Raw genomic sequence first — 17,482 nt, 5'->3', positions numbered from 1 at the left:
TAGTGGGGGGATCCGACACCCAATAATCCGACGACTCGATTATCCGGAAAATTCCAAGCTAAAAAACATTGCACTTAGCTTCTTTCAATCGAACACTGCCTTCATTAGGGGTTTCTATTTAAATTAAAGCATTAAATTGAGCATTACTTAGCATAAAACCAATTTGCTGCGTTCGCGACAATTCTTTTCGGAAGTTTCCGGAGTTATTTATGTCTGAATGTGGATGTAAACAACATAACATTTCAAACCCCCACTGACATTAGTTTGACTGCCGGATTTTCAAGTCAAAATTCGATAATCCGGTCAACAATTTGTCGGATTAACGGGGTGGTACTGTACTGTACTGTACTGTACTGTACTGTACAGGGTGCTACACCTTTTATGTCGGTATGAAAACATTGAATAACTTTAAGAAAAAACAACTGATTTCTATTAGTAATGCATTTTTATTTAGTTTGGTTCCTTAAAATTTTCTTAGTTTAGTTTTTGAAAACAATATCAATTAAGTGACCACCTTTATTAGATTTTACAAATTGACTCCTTTTTTCCGCGTTTTCCATTACCTTTTTTAGCGTCTCGGGTGTTATAGCGTCGATTTTCGTACGAATATTTGCCTTGGGCTCGTCAATAGTTTGTGGCTGGTTGTCGTAAACCTTGCTTTTCAGATAACCCCACAAAAAGAAGTCCGGGGGGTTAAATCAGGTGATGTGGGTGGCCAGTCAATATCGCCTCTTTTTGACACCAGACGTCCCGGAAATTTTCGTTGCAGAAATTGAATTGTTGAATTCGCAGTGTGGCATGGTGCACCGTCCTGTTGAAACCAGTAACCTTTGCACGCATTCGTGGGCAGATATAATGGGCCAACATCCACCGATATCGATTTCCATCGACAGTTTCATTTTCTTTGAAAAAATATGGACACTCTCCCTCACTGCTTCAACCAGTTGATTGGAACGTCTTGATCAGATGGTGCCTTTTTGCCGCGATATTTTTTTCGATATGCACGTTGAGTTAACACAATGGAACGACTATTTTCGATGTAAAGTGTCACCATTTCAGCGCGTTCTTTCGGTGTGAAGTGATACATGGCGAAAATTGTACTGAAATGGCGTTTCCAAAACATATCTAATGAAAGAAATCGGTTGGTAAATGTGAAAGTTATACAGCGTTTACATACCGACATAAAAGGTGGAGCACCCTGTGTGTTAAGCAATGTCAATGTTTCATGTGTGGACACTTTCCCATAGTGGTACAGCCTGATTCCGTTATTTGGGTGCTGACACACTCCAGCTGACTCACTAATTGGGCCGACTGACAGTTATTAGAAATTTCTAAACTCAAAAATTCAATAGAATTTTGGCATTCAAGTTGGAGCACGACCCAACGAATGAAAACCCAATTAACGGACCTCCTCATTTAAAAAACTCTCAGTTGGCGAATCATTGTTGTATCATACAATTCAATGAGTTCAGCTGTGCGTGGTGCTGCTTCTTCATACCAACTGAATTAATTCATACTTCACCTCGTCAGTGCCAAACTGGTGAACGAACTGACATTCGCAGAACACGGGCGTAATGAACGTCTATTAGTGCAATCCAGCGTACAAGTGATTTGATACTAGGCTGGAGGAACGACAATACCGAGTTTTGGTATGGTATTACGTAGGTGGAAGTGTCTAGAGCGTCGGATGGAAAGAAATCCGTTATAAAAATGCAAGATTTCCACCGAATTGATCAATATCTGCTGCAGGAGGTGCTGAAGCGGTAGATCCGAAACGAGTTCTGGTACCTACCGCTGGGAGCGATAACAAATCCAAGGAATTTGCTGTAAGGCCCGTCTAATCTGGAATGCTGCGGCTGTGGTCGACGGATATCTTTCAACCGCTGGCTTTTAAAAAGCTCATCTGGATTAACTGACGACGGTGCTGGTCCAGTTCCGGCAGTTCGCATCTCCGTCGATATTCTTTCCATAAAGAGACATTCGATCATTCCATAAATTCCATCCTTTCCATAAAGATTCCATCCATTCCATAAAGAAATGGTAAAGAACTTCCAACAAAGACATTTCATTTAATAATTTGTAGGATTTGGGAGGAGGAGGGACTAGCGGATTATATACAAAAAGGGCGATCGGTTTGATTGCTGTAATTACCATGACCAGCGTACTGGGTCAACAACGGTGTCGATCGGGAACAGCTATGGCAGATAATGCACGAATACAGATTTCCGGATAAACAGTAGAATCAGGAAACATATAGAATGCGAGTGTCGCTAAAGTTCGTACATATGATATAGCAAACATTACAGCCTTCGCCAGTAGACAAACGATTTTATCATGAGAAAACAGAGAAGCGAATGGTTCACTAATGAACCACATACATTCACGCTTCATAGCATCGCTGAATGTACGAATATCGTGTGCAACGCAAAAGTGCGAAATAACACCTTCTGCTGCTTCTAAAGCAACTAACATTACTTTAAACTATTCTCTTTTCATGAGCTGATGCACTAGCAAGACTCGGATCATCTCATCAATTTGTAGGGCCTGAGCCCTTCTGCTGCTCATCTGCTTCTGCTTTAAAAACGAAGCTAAAAGCATGGGAATGTACGAACGTGGAATCAAACTGGAATAACACTTTCAATGCTAGGCAGTCGAGAGTGGAGAGTTCAGCTCTCCAAACGTTTCAATTACTCGCAAAATCCTGGAGCTTTCGAAGAAAGATCTAAGCATTTATACTGGTCTTATAACAGGACATTGTCCGAGCCGCTATCATCTGAAGCTAATGGGAAAACTTCATGATGATATATGTCGCTTCTGTGGCATAGAAAAAGAAGACTCGGAACACCTGTTATGCTGATGTCCGGCAATTCTCAATAAAAGATTAAGGTTCTTCGAAAGAGGGCTGTTAGAACCCTGTGATATTTGGAGAACAACTCCCAGCGCAGTAGTGCACCTCATCCGAAGTGCATCACCGGGCTGGACAAACGCTATTAGTTAAACAATGACAATCACTTCTGATAGTGGTGCGTCATCTTGACAACATAGCTATAATAAAACGGGGAATATGGGACGATTCAAATATGACGTCCACCAATTTCTGCTTTTTTAGACCCCCCCCCCTCCCCCCTCTGTCCGATTGTGTCACAAAACTCAACCTCCCCCCCCTTTGGACGTCACACAAACCTAAAATATAAATAAAATAGCTTAATCTTTTGAGAAGTAGTGTAAGATTAAAAAATCATAGAAAATAACAGTCGCGTATTTTCTCGAAAAAAAGAAATTTAAATTTTCTTGATTTTTCCGGATAAACTGATTTTAAAGTTATCTTTTTAACGAAATTATAAAAAGATTCCACGTTTTGCTAACTTTCTCCATCCAGAGAGTAGACTTTTACTGATTTTTTTACAGATTTTTTTTATCGAATTGCTGTATGTAATTTTATTAGTAAAAAATATTTAAATAGGCACGATTAATGAATTGCGAACAAAGGCTCTAACAAGCTTCAATTGCAAATCGTCATAAATCAATGAAGAAATGAAGTTTTGGTGTCAACTGAAGAGCACCACTCCGCTTTAAAACAGCTTCAATCTGCATCGGCGAGGCAGATTTCACTACATCGTGACGATAGCTTTTAAAGTTTATTTTGTACTTGTCTATCAAATATTTAGTTAAAGGCTAGAAACTTTGATTGCAAATGAATTGAATATGACTTACATATATCCTTTAATGTAACGCATGGTATAATTAATCTAGCGTAACATAAGCAAATCGTGCCCGACTTTCGGCGCCGTCAGCTGAAACAATTACCAGCTTGAAAGATTCTGTTCAACAAATGAAACAAGTCGCTTTTTGAGTGAAGAGAAGGTAGGAGAGATTCAGCTTCATTTATTTGTTTCGACGATGTCGGGTTCTCTTGCGATCTTCTGAAGTAAGATAAATTCGAAAATCGAAATAAATCGATGAGTTTTTGTAGCCTTTTTCTGAGAATTTTCTTCGACGGATGTCACATTTGCCTAGACCCCCTCCCCGCCTCTGTCACAACCTGTCACAAAATTGACACCCCCCTCCCCCCATAAGCAGTGGACGTCATTATTGAATGATCCCTATATCACAATAGATCAAACAAATGGTCGCAGTGATAAAAATACCCAACATGGAAAAAAAATTCTGCCTCTGCCACTCTCCGCTTTCCGTTTGTACTCCACCAAAAATAGTCCGCAACACGTTTCGTTCAAATACGACAAATGCACGTATGTCTTTTGTAAGCAAAGTTACTGTCTGAAGTCCGTAGAGGACTACCGGTCTAATTAGCATTTTGCACATCTCACATCTGCACATCACGTATAACAAAGGTTTCTTTCACCACTAGTCAACCCACCTAGTGGTGAGAGGAACCTTTGTTATACGGTCTTACTTGCTATTTGAGATAGAAATCGACACGTCTTCGGAACATAATTCATCTATTCTCTCTCTCAGCGTTTGACGCATTTTGTACGCCATGTTTACATAGTATGTTTTAGCCTTCGTCAGTGGGCTGAGTGTCGTTCCACCGTGCTTTGTTCTAACTACTCTGTACTTTGTACTCTGAGTAGCTTGAACAAGCCAGCACGGTAGAATGATACCCAGCCTCAGTGGTTGGAGAATTCACAAAAAATGGTTATTTGAATCGATGAACATCCCTCATGAACATACACTATGCGCCAAATTGATAACTTGAAATAAAAAGTTTGCTCAGTATGTATACAGGGTGTTCAATAAGTTCGAATACAATTTTTCATCGTTGTGTAAGTGCATATCATGTGCATTCTGTGCATTGGTATTGGTGTCAGCTTTAGCCTATATATATATAGGCTAACCGACGCGCAAGGTGTCGACTTGATGTCATTTGTTATTTATTTATCGCGCGCGATGAAGAAGTGCCGCAACGTCGTAGTAAAGTTGTATGCGAGAGGTGAGCGACCCGGTTTCATATTTCGGCGGTTGAAATCCCACGGGGTGAAGCGGAATTTTATCTATAACACCATCCGTCGGTACCGGGAGACGGGCTCGGACAAGTACCGTGCTAGATTCTGCTGGCCACGTTCGCCGAGGATGCCAGCAGCCATTAAGGTGGTGTGGGAGCGGGTTCGTCGAAAAATGAACTGCTCGATCCGGAAGACCGCTGTTGACCTGGATATGTCGATCGGGACTGCCGCACCATCATGGCGAAGAACCTGGGATGCAAGCCGTACAAGAAACGCAAGGTTCACGGGGTAACGGAGGCTACTACGAAGAAGAGGCTGGACAGAGCAAAACTACTTTCGCGGCACGCTGGTCAGGAGTTCGTGTTTTCTGATGAGAAACTCTTTATCTTGCAACAGCCGCACAATGTCGAAAATTATCGGCTGTGGGCGCCGACTTTGGCCAGCATTCCAGCATCTCACATAAACATCCCGCGGTTCCAGAGCACTGTGTCGGTGATGGTTTGGGGGGCCGTATCCAAGCGTGGGAAGCTTCTACTGGTGTTTATCGAGAAAAACGTGAAAATCAACGCCGCGTGCTATAAAACGAGGTTTTGTACAAGGTTGTGGCCCCGGCACTTCGTGCCTCTCCGGGAAAGATCATTACGTCTTTCAACAAATCGGCTCACCGGCCCACACGGCGAATATCGTCCAAGCGTGGTGTCGGGAGAATTTGACTGATTTTCTCGATAAAACTTTGTGGCCTCCCAGCTCCCCGGATCTTAATCCCCTGGACTTTTATATATGGCCGTACACGCTGGCCAAGCAGAGCGAACATAAAGTGAGCACTATGGACTAATTTTTGTTTCCATGTGTGGACTCATCACTGCGACCAGTATAGTTGTTCTATTGTGATATCGCCCGGGTGTTTGCTGTATGACCTGCACTGCATTTCTTTTTGCTATAATCGCTATTGAATGAGCGATATGCTTATTCAATTTTATGCGTGCTTGTGTGTATTGGGGTTTAGGGTAACCAACGTATTTTGGACCCCTTAAGCAGCTGTACATAATTTGGACACTTACAGCAAAATCAAATGGAAGTGTCCAAATTATGTAAAGCTGCTGATGGGGTCCAAAATAGGTTGGTTACCCTACCCTTCCTTCAAAGCTTGATCTACTTTATTCAAGAGGAATAACGCTGCCAGTACTATTCCATATTATAGCCGTCCCTGGCGAGGACTCATTCGTATCTCTGACCAGTACACTTAGCTATAGGTGGGACATTTGAACTGTCAAGGGGTTTCAGAGGGTAAATGGAGGGGCCTAAGAATAAACCCATGCTAATTGACATCGAATGGCTTGATTCCACTAAGATTCGAACCCACGACCACTCGCTTGTCACAGCAGACTCGATAACCTTGCGGCTACGGAGCCCCCCAGGACTTGGAAATGTGCTTCTTAAATTGGTCCATTTCCCGATATGGCAAAGTAGTTTTACAATGCGTAGAGAATCACTTCTTAAAAAAAGGTATTTTGCTTATAGTTTAACATAGAAAATGGGGTATTGCTTGTTTTAAAACGCTGTATCTCGGGATCGGCAAATAATACCTCGGGGCGATGAGTGATTCTTGTGTAAAAAAATCTGCGGAACACGATGAAGTTGAAATTTTTGAGATAAAATTGTCTTCATTGAGAGAAAAATGTAAATTTAGTTTTCAAATTGAGTTTAAAAATATTTGGCAGCACTAATGCTCAAAAATAATATCTTTTTCGAATTCCTTTGGTGATTTCCTTTGAAAATGTGAAAGGAGTGTCTTTCTAAACTTAATATTGCCGGAGATATAAGCAAAAGAAAAAAAAATTTACATAAAAATGAGGTATCGCTTGCTTCAAAACAGTCAGAAGTTGGAATTTTTAAGATTAAATTGTCTTCATTGAGAGAAAAATGAAAATTTAGTTTTCAAATTGAATTTAAAGATATTTGGCAGCACTGGTGCTTAAAAATAATACTTTTTTGGAATTCATTGGGCAATTTTCTTTAAAAATGTGAAAATAGTGTTTTTCAAAACCCACTACTTCCGGAGCTATAAGCAAAAGAAAATAAGAAGTTTTGACAAAAAAGGGTATTGTCCCTAAAAATGGAGGTGGTCCCATTAATCGAGGGAATGTCGGATCGGCATCAAATTTTCGATTTTTGCTTTCTGACCGAAAACGAACAATCTGGCGAAATTTAATTCAAATTCGTGAAGATCGATTACACGGGGCTCGGACACTTCGCGTAAATAATTAGAAAAAACACACGCGGTGGTAATTAATTACGAGACTTGCCGGAGCGTCTGTCTATAACGCACTGCTTGTTTCTATCGCACTGATCGAGTAGACATAAGGCTGTAGAAACAAAGAGTAGTCATACAAAAATAACATCGTCGCAAAAGAGTGTGAGGTACGTATACGGGAATGCTTGAATTGGGAAATTAAATCAAACTAGGTATTAGACTAACCAATATAACGGGCGGCAGTAGTTTAGAGAGTAAAACATTCGGCTACCAACCGAAAGAACGTAGGTCCGAGCCATACTTGCCATTGCTCAACCCAATATATTTCTGGTCTATATCGAAATTTTCCAGTTCATCCAATTAATCATTTATTGCATCAGACACTTATTACCTTTCCAAAATAGTTTACGACGTTTACGTCATGACAGCGAATGTGTAAATAAAAAGAAAACAATAATACAAACCTGTCGTTTGAGATAATCTGGCGACGGGGTAGGCGTATGCTCGGTCACGGTAATGATGGGATACCGCGGCACTGGCTGGGGCGCTTTCGGATTCACAGGCGGCGGTGGCGGCGGCGGATTCTTTATCACCCTCGGGGGCTCTACGTACCTGTGAAATCTAATAGTAGTTATCTGGTTACTATGAGTGTAAAAAATAGTACGAAAAAACGGGGGGTAGAGCTTGTACGGGACAAATATTGACGTGAATTTCGAAGTGTTTCAATGTTCATTGTTCAAAAAGACTCCAAAAGCTCAAGTTAATGTCTCGGTCGTTGGTCCATCAGCAACAAACCAAAGTACGTGTTGAGTGAAGATCGCAAGATTATCTCCCTGGAACTCAATTCGCGTCTTGGTGTCAAAGAGTTTTTTTTTTATTTTGGGCGCAATTTTATGCTCTAGGTTTGTAAAGGGGGGGGGACGCCGAAGGGATCGAAAGTTTCGATTCGAAACTGTATGAAACATGAGCTGTTTCCATTATACTTTATTAGAATGGGGAGAAAAAGTTGCGATTTTCATTTGATTTGAGTCTCAATTTTTACCCCCGGCTTCGTGGTATGTAACCAATATATTCAATAGGTTTTCTTTTTGACTTAGATGGATATGAAGGAGAACTTAATGGTACAATGATGTCTCAAATCCAGAATTTTTGATTCATTTTGGCCAATGTAATGTATTTTAAAAAAGGCATAGATGCAGGAAAGTGTCGGTGCAAAAAGGGTGTAACGTTAAAGCATTATCTTAGAGACTTACCCGCTATCTAGAAGACAGCTGGTATAATTGTTTCATTCAGAAAAATAGTTATAGATAAAGTTGAGATAATGTTACACAAATTGGCATTGTTAGATGATGAAGATTACAGACAGTTAGATTTAAAATAAATAGCGTAATGTTTGCATTAAGTTTACTTACCTAAGACTTGGCATGCTTTTTCCTTTTACAAGATTAGTTGATGGTGTTCGGGATATCATGGAAGCAGATCTAGACAGATGTTTTTCTCCAGTGTCCAGACTTCTGTGGCACTCCTGCGTAGAAAAAATATTTCTTTTTCCCTATTGCTGTCTAAACTAACAAAATTAGCTCTAACCAGATGCTGTAGACGTTTTCCATTGCCAACCTCAAGTCCGATTTTCTCCAATCCTCGATCGGATTTCGATAGAATGCGTGTCTCGATCAATGTTCTCAAGTCGGCCATTTTAACGCGGCGCTTTTTTTCACTTCCCTTTCGTTCGGCCGTCGGTGTGCTCTGATCGTCACTCTGTGATTTTGGCGCATGATAAGGTGAATCAATAAGTAATGCACTGATTGGTGGCTCTGGTACCTCAATGTAGTCTTTGTTGATAGAACCCATGCTGGGACTGTCCCGATTGCTGCTGGTTGGACCTTGGTACAAGGAAATTTCTATTTGTGGAATCGGCAGTGAGTTTGAACGTCGCCTTGGCTGCGAAGGTGGTATTGATGTCTCTTCGCTGATATCGCGCAATCTGAATTGATAATTATAAGACACAAACTAAGAAATTCAACTCAATAAAACGACGATATACCTATTATTCAGATAATGCAAACTCCAGTACACTCCATCTTCCTGCCAGTGTGATATAAACAAGCAGCGCAACACGGCAACGTCCAGAAAAGTGGCGGCGGCGACATCACCTTTGGTGCACTGAGGGGACTTAGGATCAGTTTCCAGGGACTCTCGTTCAGTCGAGGAACTTGTCTTGGGCTTGGAGTCGTCACCTCTCTAAAATAGGGAATTGTATATATTTTCGATCCACAACTAGCAACCGATAAAATCAATTACACTTAATGTTTCAATTCGGTCAAAATCAAATTTTGTCGCTATTTTTTCGGGCCGTTCTCTGTTTAGTTGGGCTAGCGGTTTTGCTCCCCTCAGGCTTGTCGATTGATGCAGCAGGCTAGCGTCAGCTGTATAGAAGGAGGGATCAGTTGTATTGACCCCCATCGGTAGTTGAAATATTACGACACGTTCTTCCTCGACACTAGATGCCTCCTCCGGAATTGTTTCCGGAAATACGGAATCCTTGGGCGAGGAAACGTAAGACATTTCATCGTCATGCTTAGGAGTTTCCGAGAACGAAATGCTGGGCGGTGAATCAATGCCGTGATGCATACCTTCTGGTTTTTCTAGAGAAATCTCATCATTAGTCATACACATGTGCGTAGATTTTATAAGACTTACTAGGAGAAAACACTTCCACAGAGGGAGTGGTGCTGACTGAATTTAGAAAGTTCCGAGCTTTTGGCTTAACTGGTGCAACAAAGCAGGGCGCGTTTGGCGCACGATACTCCCACATGCCTTGCCACATTTTGAGACCATTTTCAAGGCGAATATTTTGGAAGTCTGATTCTTTCAGCATGTGGGCAATTGGTGCGAACAGGTAAACAAAAAGCTGTGGGAAATCGTATTGAATCAAATGCATATTCTTCAGTGTTTTCATTTTACCGATATAGTAGGTATGGAGAACAAGTAGTTCTGCTGTTTTTTGACCTCTTTGTTGGCTTCCATATCATCATCAGCGCACTCTTCTGCGGCGAACAGCAAAATCCAGTGTAGTGTGTAGAGAATTTTGGTTTCAGCTGCACCCAGTGCCTGCAAGTCCTTCACGCTGTAAACATGTGGAATTTACATTTTAGTCACATGTCTAACAAAAAACATAAATTTGCTAGAGCATTAGGTTCGTACCGGTTGTGCATCAGGGCACCAGCACAGTGCATGACATGTGGTAACGCCGCCTGAACCAATCTCCATCGAGCGATGGACTTAAGGGCAGAATCGAGAGATGGTGAGAGGCCGTAGAACATGTTCTGAACAAGCGTCTTTTCAAAAGACTGCGTAGGTGAACAAGAGAAATAAAATAAGTTTTGTAATAAATCTTGCCTTTGCGTAAAGTGTACGATACCTTGCAAGCTTCTTTCAATTCCTGTGCGAATGTAATCCAAAGGTGGCGGCAAATGGTTTAAAGTAATCATTGAAAATGTTGTAAAACAGAAAAATAGGTTAATTATATTTATTTTATAGGTAATTGCAGTTGTAACCAGCGGATGTTAATCACCTTTGCGATAATTATTGTGAATACCTAGTATCCCAAAAGCATTTACAGATTAAACAAAGCAAACAAACACAAATGCGGTTCACATAAATTGCACACACTAACGTGTAAAGAGTAGACTAACTTAAAGTCACAATAATAATAAACTCTATTGTTTCTCGATTTATGAAAAACAATTTCTGATTGAATAGGATTGCAGAATTATGCTCAACTGAAACAAATCTAGCATATTCAAATCTTAAAAATAAAATATAAGTGGCAATAAAAAATAAAGTAATCAGTTTGTATACAGTTGTATCATCTGTGCTTGGGAAGTTAAGAAATTCCGTTCGAACATGTTTTGTCCTGTATCTTGAGCTGTAACCGTTATAGCACGAAAATTATTACACAGTAGTCAGACCGTGTACAGTTTTGTCATCCGTGCTTGGGAACTTGTTGTCAAGTCCGTCTTGAGAAAATAACTCCAACGAAGATTCGATTTAATTTCAAGTCGGTGCCTGAGACAATAACTCCAACTTGGATTGCAACCAAGGGGAAAGTCACTGAGAACATTGTGATAGACACCATCTAGGGAACGATGTGTTACACAGTTCACCTCGTTTATCACAATCGCGGCACATTCATTACACAATTTGTTATGCACTGTGGCACCCAAGCGGCTCTTTTTTGAAGTTGGGTTGACATAAGTTTGACGTGATCGACACCTCGCCGGCACAATAAGACACATATTAAAAAAATGGGCTCGAATAAGGCGCTTAGAGTATTCTAAGCGACTTACTCTTGATTTTAACAAAATTTTTAAAAACGAGAATAAACTAATTTACAGCGCAGCTGTACTGACGGTGATCAAATTGATGTCAATCGCCAAAACAAAAACACAGACATGGCAACGTTTGGCAACTTTTCAATAACGCGTACTTCAAAATGAATAGTTGTTTTTATTGGAGCTGATGCGTAGAAGATCTCCAAGCAGGGCCTGTAGCTCGTGATTCATACGCCTCCGCACTCTTCGCTTTCCGTTTGTACTCCGCCAAAAATAGTCCGCAACACCTTTCGTTCAAATACAGCAAGTGCACCTATGTCTTCCGTAAACAAAGTTACTGTCTCAAACCCGTAGAGGACAACCGGCCTGATTAGCGTTTTGTACATCGTCCGTTTTGTGCGGCGGCGGATGCTCCTTGATCAAAGCGGCTTGCGGAGGGAAAAGTAAGCTCGATTTCCAACTTGAATGCGTCGCTGAATCTCCTTACTCGTGTTATTGTCGGCGGTGACCAGGGATCCCAAATATATGAATTCATTCACCACTACCAGCTTATCGCCGGAGTGACTACTGCAGCGTATGAAGAATAGGACAGCAAGTGTTATGTGTGTTTGTCTGTGGTTGTAGATTCAGATGTAACATTCCTGGCTAACGGTGATCCGACTCGGCATACAGTATCCCGTGAATCCCGGTTTGTTTGAACCCAAGCATGACCTTCCTGCTAACCACGGCATCACAATACCGACTACAGAAACTTCTAGTGGTTATACATAGTAGCCTGGAGGAGAGTACCAATCAGCATACGGAGAAAGATCTTTTACTAGGAAGTATTATGAGAGGCGGAGCATGAGCGGGAAAATGCGGTCACCAACACGTAACCAAGCCGTTCCAGTCAAAGCAAAGCAAAGCCTAGGTGCTACATTTCGTTATCGAAACTTGACCCTCTGTTTTTTTTTATACGACAGACTTCGCAGCCAGCTGCTAGAGTACAGGACAATTGCAGGGCCAGTTGCTACGATCCTATTGACTCTAACAGCCTCTCCCAGTCGAGATTCGAACATACGACGGCTGGCCTGTTAGGCCAGCGTCATACCTCGGAGCCAACTGGCCGTTCCGTTCGTTCGTGAAAAGGTGGCAACTTGGAAGGGCAAATGTGGCAGAATATGGAAAAAAAGGTCAATGAGGTCTACCAGTTTCTAAATGACAAAACCTGTGTGCACACAGCTAATCACTGGTAGCAAATCCGCTGAGATTGCTGCAGAACGAGAGCAGAAGATGCTGGGATCTTCAACCAAATGGGTGCTCGTCGAGTCTAAAAGAAAGCCGTGTTCAAAAAACCACAGACGATGCCAAAGAGATTCCGAGACCGTTTGGAAAAGAAATAAAGCAGAACGTCAGTAGTGGAGGCAGTGAAATGAAGCATTAGAAACCCATGTCTCTTCGGGAGAGAAATAAGGTGATGTAAGAAATGACGTATACTTTATTACTTTTAAAAGTGAGGAGCGGTCATCCTGAGCTGATGAATTGAACAAGACGTTGTGGAAACCACTTGGATCCAGAGTGGCAAGGTGTAGTATGAGCCTATTGTGAGATTCCTCGGCTTAAAGAGATATCGTTAGGTGAAGAACGAAATGTTAATAAGATCATGCCAATATATGCAACAAATTTGACGAGATCACCACATCCGAGCGAGGCGTGAATCCTACTCTCGATGATAGCTGCGAACAAGTTGTAACATGGCGTAAATACCAAGTTTATGTGATTATTGACCACTGATCAATGTGGTTGTTGATGGTTCTCCGACGTATTAAGAAAATGAAAAGATGCTGTGAAGTGCATAAGCTCCGTAAACTTCAAGATGAATGCGCTGTAAAAGATAGATGGGAGTGTATACTGGTAAAAGAGGGAACACTCCGTTTTCAGTTTGCACTCTGCCAAATATCGTCCGCAGTTCCTTCCGCTCGAACACGGTAAAGGTGCTCATGTCCTCCGTAAACAGTGTCACGGCATCAAGTCCATATAGAACTACCGGTTTCATAAGCGTTTTGTTTAATGTCAGCTTCGTACGGTGACGTATGCTTCGTGATCTTAGCGTTTTGCGAAGGGCAAAGTAGGCCCGATTTCCTGCTAGAATGCGCCGCTGGATCTCCTTAATAGTGTTGTTGTCCGCGGTCAATAGTGATCCCAAATTCGTCGGCGTCAACGGTTACTACCGTTCGTGGAAGGCACGCATCTTATTCCTTCAATGTATTTGATCTTCGACGCAATCCTCCTAGACTCCGCTTTCAGTTTGGCGTAGTATCACAGAACAGAAGTGGAAGTAGAAATCCAAACACGTACACGCTACTTTCTACAGATACTAGCGAACCTGGCGGTGGCGAGTCACTTTTTTCCACGAAAACACACGAACGCATACGAATGCACACGAAAGCATGTGAAAGCTGCTATGCGATTGGCAGCGAGCGTTCTGCTTATATTGCTGTTATTCGCTTCTGTGCGAAAACCTTCCTAAAGAAAAATAAAAACAAAAAAGATTCTGTTACCAGTTTTGATCGCCGAATCGTTCGGACTTCCACTTCTGTTCTGTGGTAGTATGCCACCGCCGTCGCAAAGTTCCAGGCTATGATATCAAAGTTATCTGTAAAGCCTGGAAGCTGGCTACCCTTGGTAAAAATCGTGGCTCTCGTTTCGATGCCCGCTCGTCGAATCGCCCCCTCAAGAACGATATTGAACCATATCGCAATCCTCGCCGCGTCTCGAAGTGACTCAATCGACTGTATCGTCGTTTAAAATAATCAATTAAGATGTGATGCGTGTGAACGTTGTACTTCTGACATTTCTGCAAGACCTATCGGATGGTAAAAATTTGGTCCGTAGTTCCCTACGACACTCTGAGCTATCGATGACAGCCGGCGTAGCAGGATCTGGGAAAGTGCCTTGTAGGCGGCGTTTATCAGCATTATGTAGATCCTATAGATGAGACAAACCACTCCTTTTATTCATAATCGTTTCTCCGGTAGGTTCTCCTCTTCCCAAATCTTGGTAATAGCCCAACGTAGAACCGTTGCCAGCGTTTCTCGGCCATGTCTACAAAGCACTGCCGATAGGAGGTCTTTACCAACGACTTTGTTGTTCTTCAGCAATCCAATTTCGCGTTTGACTTCTTGGAGATCACGTGCTGGGACATTACTCTCTTTCATGGGCCTCCTCTAAGTTAAAGTCCGTTTCGCCTCCTGCCAATAAGGTATTCATCGAAGAACTGCTTCCACCTGTCGACTACCTCGCTCTCATTTCTTATTAGATTCTCTCCCTCGTCCCTGTCAAGTTTCGGTGTGTTCCCACTAGTGGCAATGCTTAGATAATTTTTGGGAATGGGATCATACTTTTGTTGCCGCCATTGTACGACCACAAAAACTTCTCAAAGTTTGCTAAAAAAAATTGTAATGTTAGTAATAGAACGGAAAAAGTCTACATCACAGGCGATAAATTATTTTTTTGACATGAAATGATAAGTAAATCGTTGGGTTTTCGTTAGCAAAGCGACATATTTTGGGATATTAGGTATTTTTAGTGAGAATAAAAAATACAAAAAAAGATATCTGGCACATTATTTACACTTACATGATGTCCAGGTGCGTGTTGACAATACTTTACAGACAGTTATTTAAATTAATAGTATGAGAACATCGCAGTTGTCGAAACATTGTATTTATGCACAGTGAGAAGAAAAAGCAAATAGAAATATGGTTTGGAAGAAAACACATTCAGTATATTATTTACAGAATACACATCAAAGAATTACGCACTGAGCAATTCCACGCAGAACAAAACTTGCCGTTGTTAGTCAGATCCTTTTCGATTCTAAAGAAAATTATTATATGTCACGGATGACACCCAGAACTGCATTTCGTGTTTTTACATGTTTAATTTTTTCGAGGCATTTTTTTTTTAATTTAATTTTGCTTGAATGCTTGGATTATTAATAACTACTTCCTTAATACGTTATCTTCGACTTTTTGGGAGCTGTTTTTATGTTCGGGATTTTCGTCTGTACAGTCGGTTTTCTATCGAAAACGGTTTTTTTATCCTGGCTGACGTTTTCGATAGATAACCGACGTACAGCCGAAGATCCCGAACATAATACATCCAAGTCGATCGCAAAAACGTAAATACAATGCAATAGTGATTTTTATTTACATAAAACGGGATATACTATGGTATTGCAACATTTGTAAAAGTTATGAGTGTACTAAACATGAAAGTACACTCATTGGAATAAAAATGCAAATATTATTGTAAACTCGAAAAAATGGAGTACGTCCTTCTCGGTAGGATTCGGTGGGAAGTTGTGTTGTTCGAAAATGCAAAAACAGAGTTTGATTCTTAGCTGAATTGTCTCAGAGATATAAGCAACGGAAATTCAGAGGATTTGGCAAAAACCAAAGTTTTTCAACAAAAGATGATTTCCTCATTGATCAAGGGAAGGCCCGCAAAAGGGACTTGAGTTCTGAAGCTTTTACTTTTCGGCCTAAAATGGACTGTCTGCCCAAATACGAGAAGGTCATTTACGCGTGGCGTTGACCTGGCCACGTGGAGTGTCTCTAATGTAATTTTGGGCAACATCCAGAAATTCGTAAAGCATAATGAAAAATCGGAAAGGGTCAAGGCGGAATCGGTTTTCTTTTGCTTATTCTATGTGGAATTACCCGATACGTGAAAAGGAGAACGAAGAACTCCACTGCTAGGTATTTACTCATGGACGCGTTTTTTGCCTAATGAGATCGATTTTGCTATTTCTTCGATTTCAACTAGCATTGGTTCGCAATAAAACGGATTGGTCGTATATAAAAGTTTCAGTGTGAATTCCGAGTGATAGGCAACTTGGCACCGAACAGCATTTTGGTTCCACTGCCAGCAACGAGCAGAGGACTTGTTGGCATATAGCTGGCAAGCAGAGTGTGAAATGGTAATAATCGAATAATAATACCCGTCGGCACTATATTTCACGACCGACGCTGAACGGATACGGCAAGGGGCTGTTGAATCGCTTGATTTTGCACAGGACTGATAGTTTGCTGTTCGGTGCTATTAGTCGTCGTTATCACCAGTAATTAAAACACGCATATATTTGTGTTTAGCTCGACAGCGTTGACATTAGAAAATCGACTTTGTATGGAAACGTGGTGCTATTCGAATCAATGGGGGCTCTACGAGATAATGCGCTGCGCTGTTAAGCCGATTTTATTGCGTATGGTAGTTAAAAATAACAATAAAAGATTTTTTTGTGTACACAGACAGGCACAATATACAGCCGTAATTTACAATGGGACAAAAATCCAATCATTGACGAAAAAGCTCCAATGTATAGCGGTAAAAATCCATTCAATCGGTTAGCGTACAACCTATTGCAGTTCTAGAAAAAATTGATTAATTTTTACGTTCGATCAAAAATCAAAATCGGAAAGGACATTTGTTATTGACGAAGGTAGTTAAGACATATAACAAAAAAACAACGAAGAATAGTAAAAGTTATGGCTTACCATGCAGCTGGCTTCGTGAAGTTTTCCCAATTTCGGACGAATGAAGGGAGCAATCTGTTGCCAGAGAAAGGTTTGTACCGGCACTGGCACCCCCAAATCCTGCAGTCCTTCGTCCATGGGGTTGGTGGTATCGCTGGAAGCCGCCATGTCCCAAACAGCATCTATTTATAGCGGCAGCAGTAGCAGCGGTAGCAGCATCAGTAGTAGCAGTTTGAGTTATATTTATTACGGCTTTGGGAGTTAAATTGAGAACGAAGCAGACGACGAATTCATGTTAGTTATATTGATTTTTCTATGATATTGCTTGGAAACATTGACCGGTTTATGTGCAAGGCAAATATGCGCTATTCCTTGAGAAACTAATAAACTAATATGAATGACATAAAGACGGTC

At 41.2% G+C, this 17,482-nt stretch overlaps 1 protein-coding gene across 1 annotated transcript in view; it reads right to left on the bottom strand.

The window, feature by feature from the left end:
- The window catches only part of LOC128739519 (protein unc-80 homolog), a 39,254-nt gene extending 22,018 nt beyond the window's left edge, over positions 1-17,236 (bottom strand). The window contains exons 1-12 of the mRNA XM_053835016.1: positions 17,090-17,236; positions 15,171-15,197; positions 10,640-10,660; positions 10,423-10,568; positions 10,183-10,345; positions 9,919-10,129; positions 9,520-9,863; positions 9,263-9,459; positions 8,806-9,202; positions 8,631-8,743; positions 8,472-8,489; positions 7,683-7,839 (exon numbers count right to left, since the gene is read on the bottom strand). Coding sequence (XP_053690991.1) covers positions 7,683-7,839; positions 8,472-8,489; positions 8,631-8,743; positions 8,806-9,202; positions 9,263-9,459; positions 9,520-9,863; positions 9,919-10,129; positions 10,183-10,345; positions 10,423-10,568; positions 10,640-10,660; positions 15,171-15,197; positions 17,090-17,236 — 1,941 coding nt within the window. The remainder of the gene's footprint in view (positions 1-7,682; positions 7,840-8,471; positions 8,490-8,630; positions 8,744-8,805; positions 9,203-9,262; positions 9,460-9,519; positions 9,864-9,918; positions 10,130-10,182; positions 10,346-10,422; positions 10,569-10,639; positions 10,661-15,170; positions 15,198-17,089) is intronic.
- Between the last annotated feature and the right edge of the window lie 246 nt (positions 17,237-17,482).

Source organism: Sabethes cyaneus, chromosome 1, assembly GCF_943734655.1.
Source record: "Sabethes cyaneus chromosome 1, idSabCyanKW18_F2, whole genome shotgun sequence".
Taxonomy (NCBI): domain Eukaryota; kingdom Metazoa; phylum Arthropoda; class Insecta; order Diptera; family Culicidae; genus Sabethes; species Sabethes cyaneus.
The sequence above is the reverse complement of the archived record's forward strand: the minus strand, read 5'-3'. Positions and strand labels throughout refer to the sequence as shown.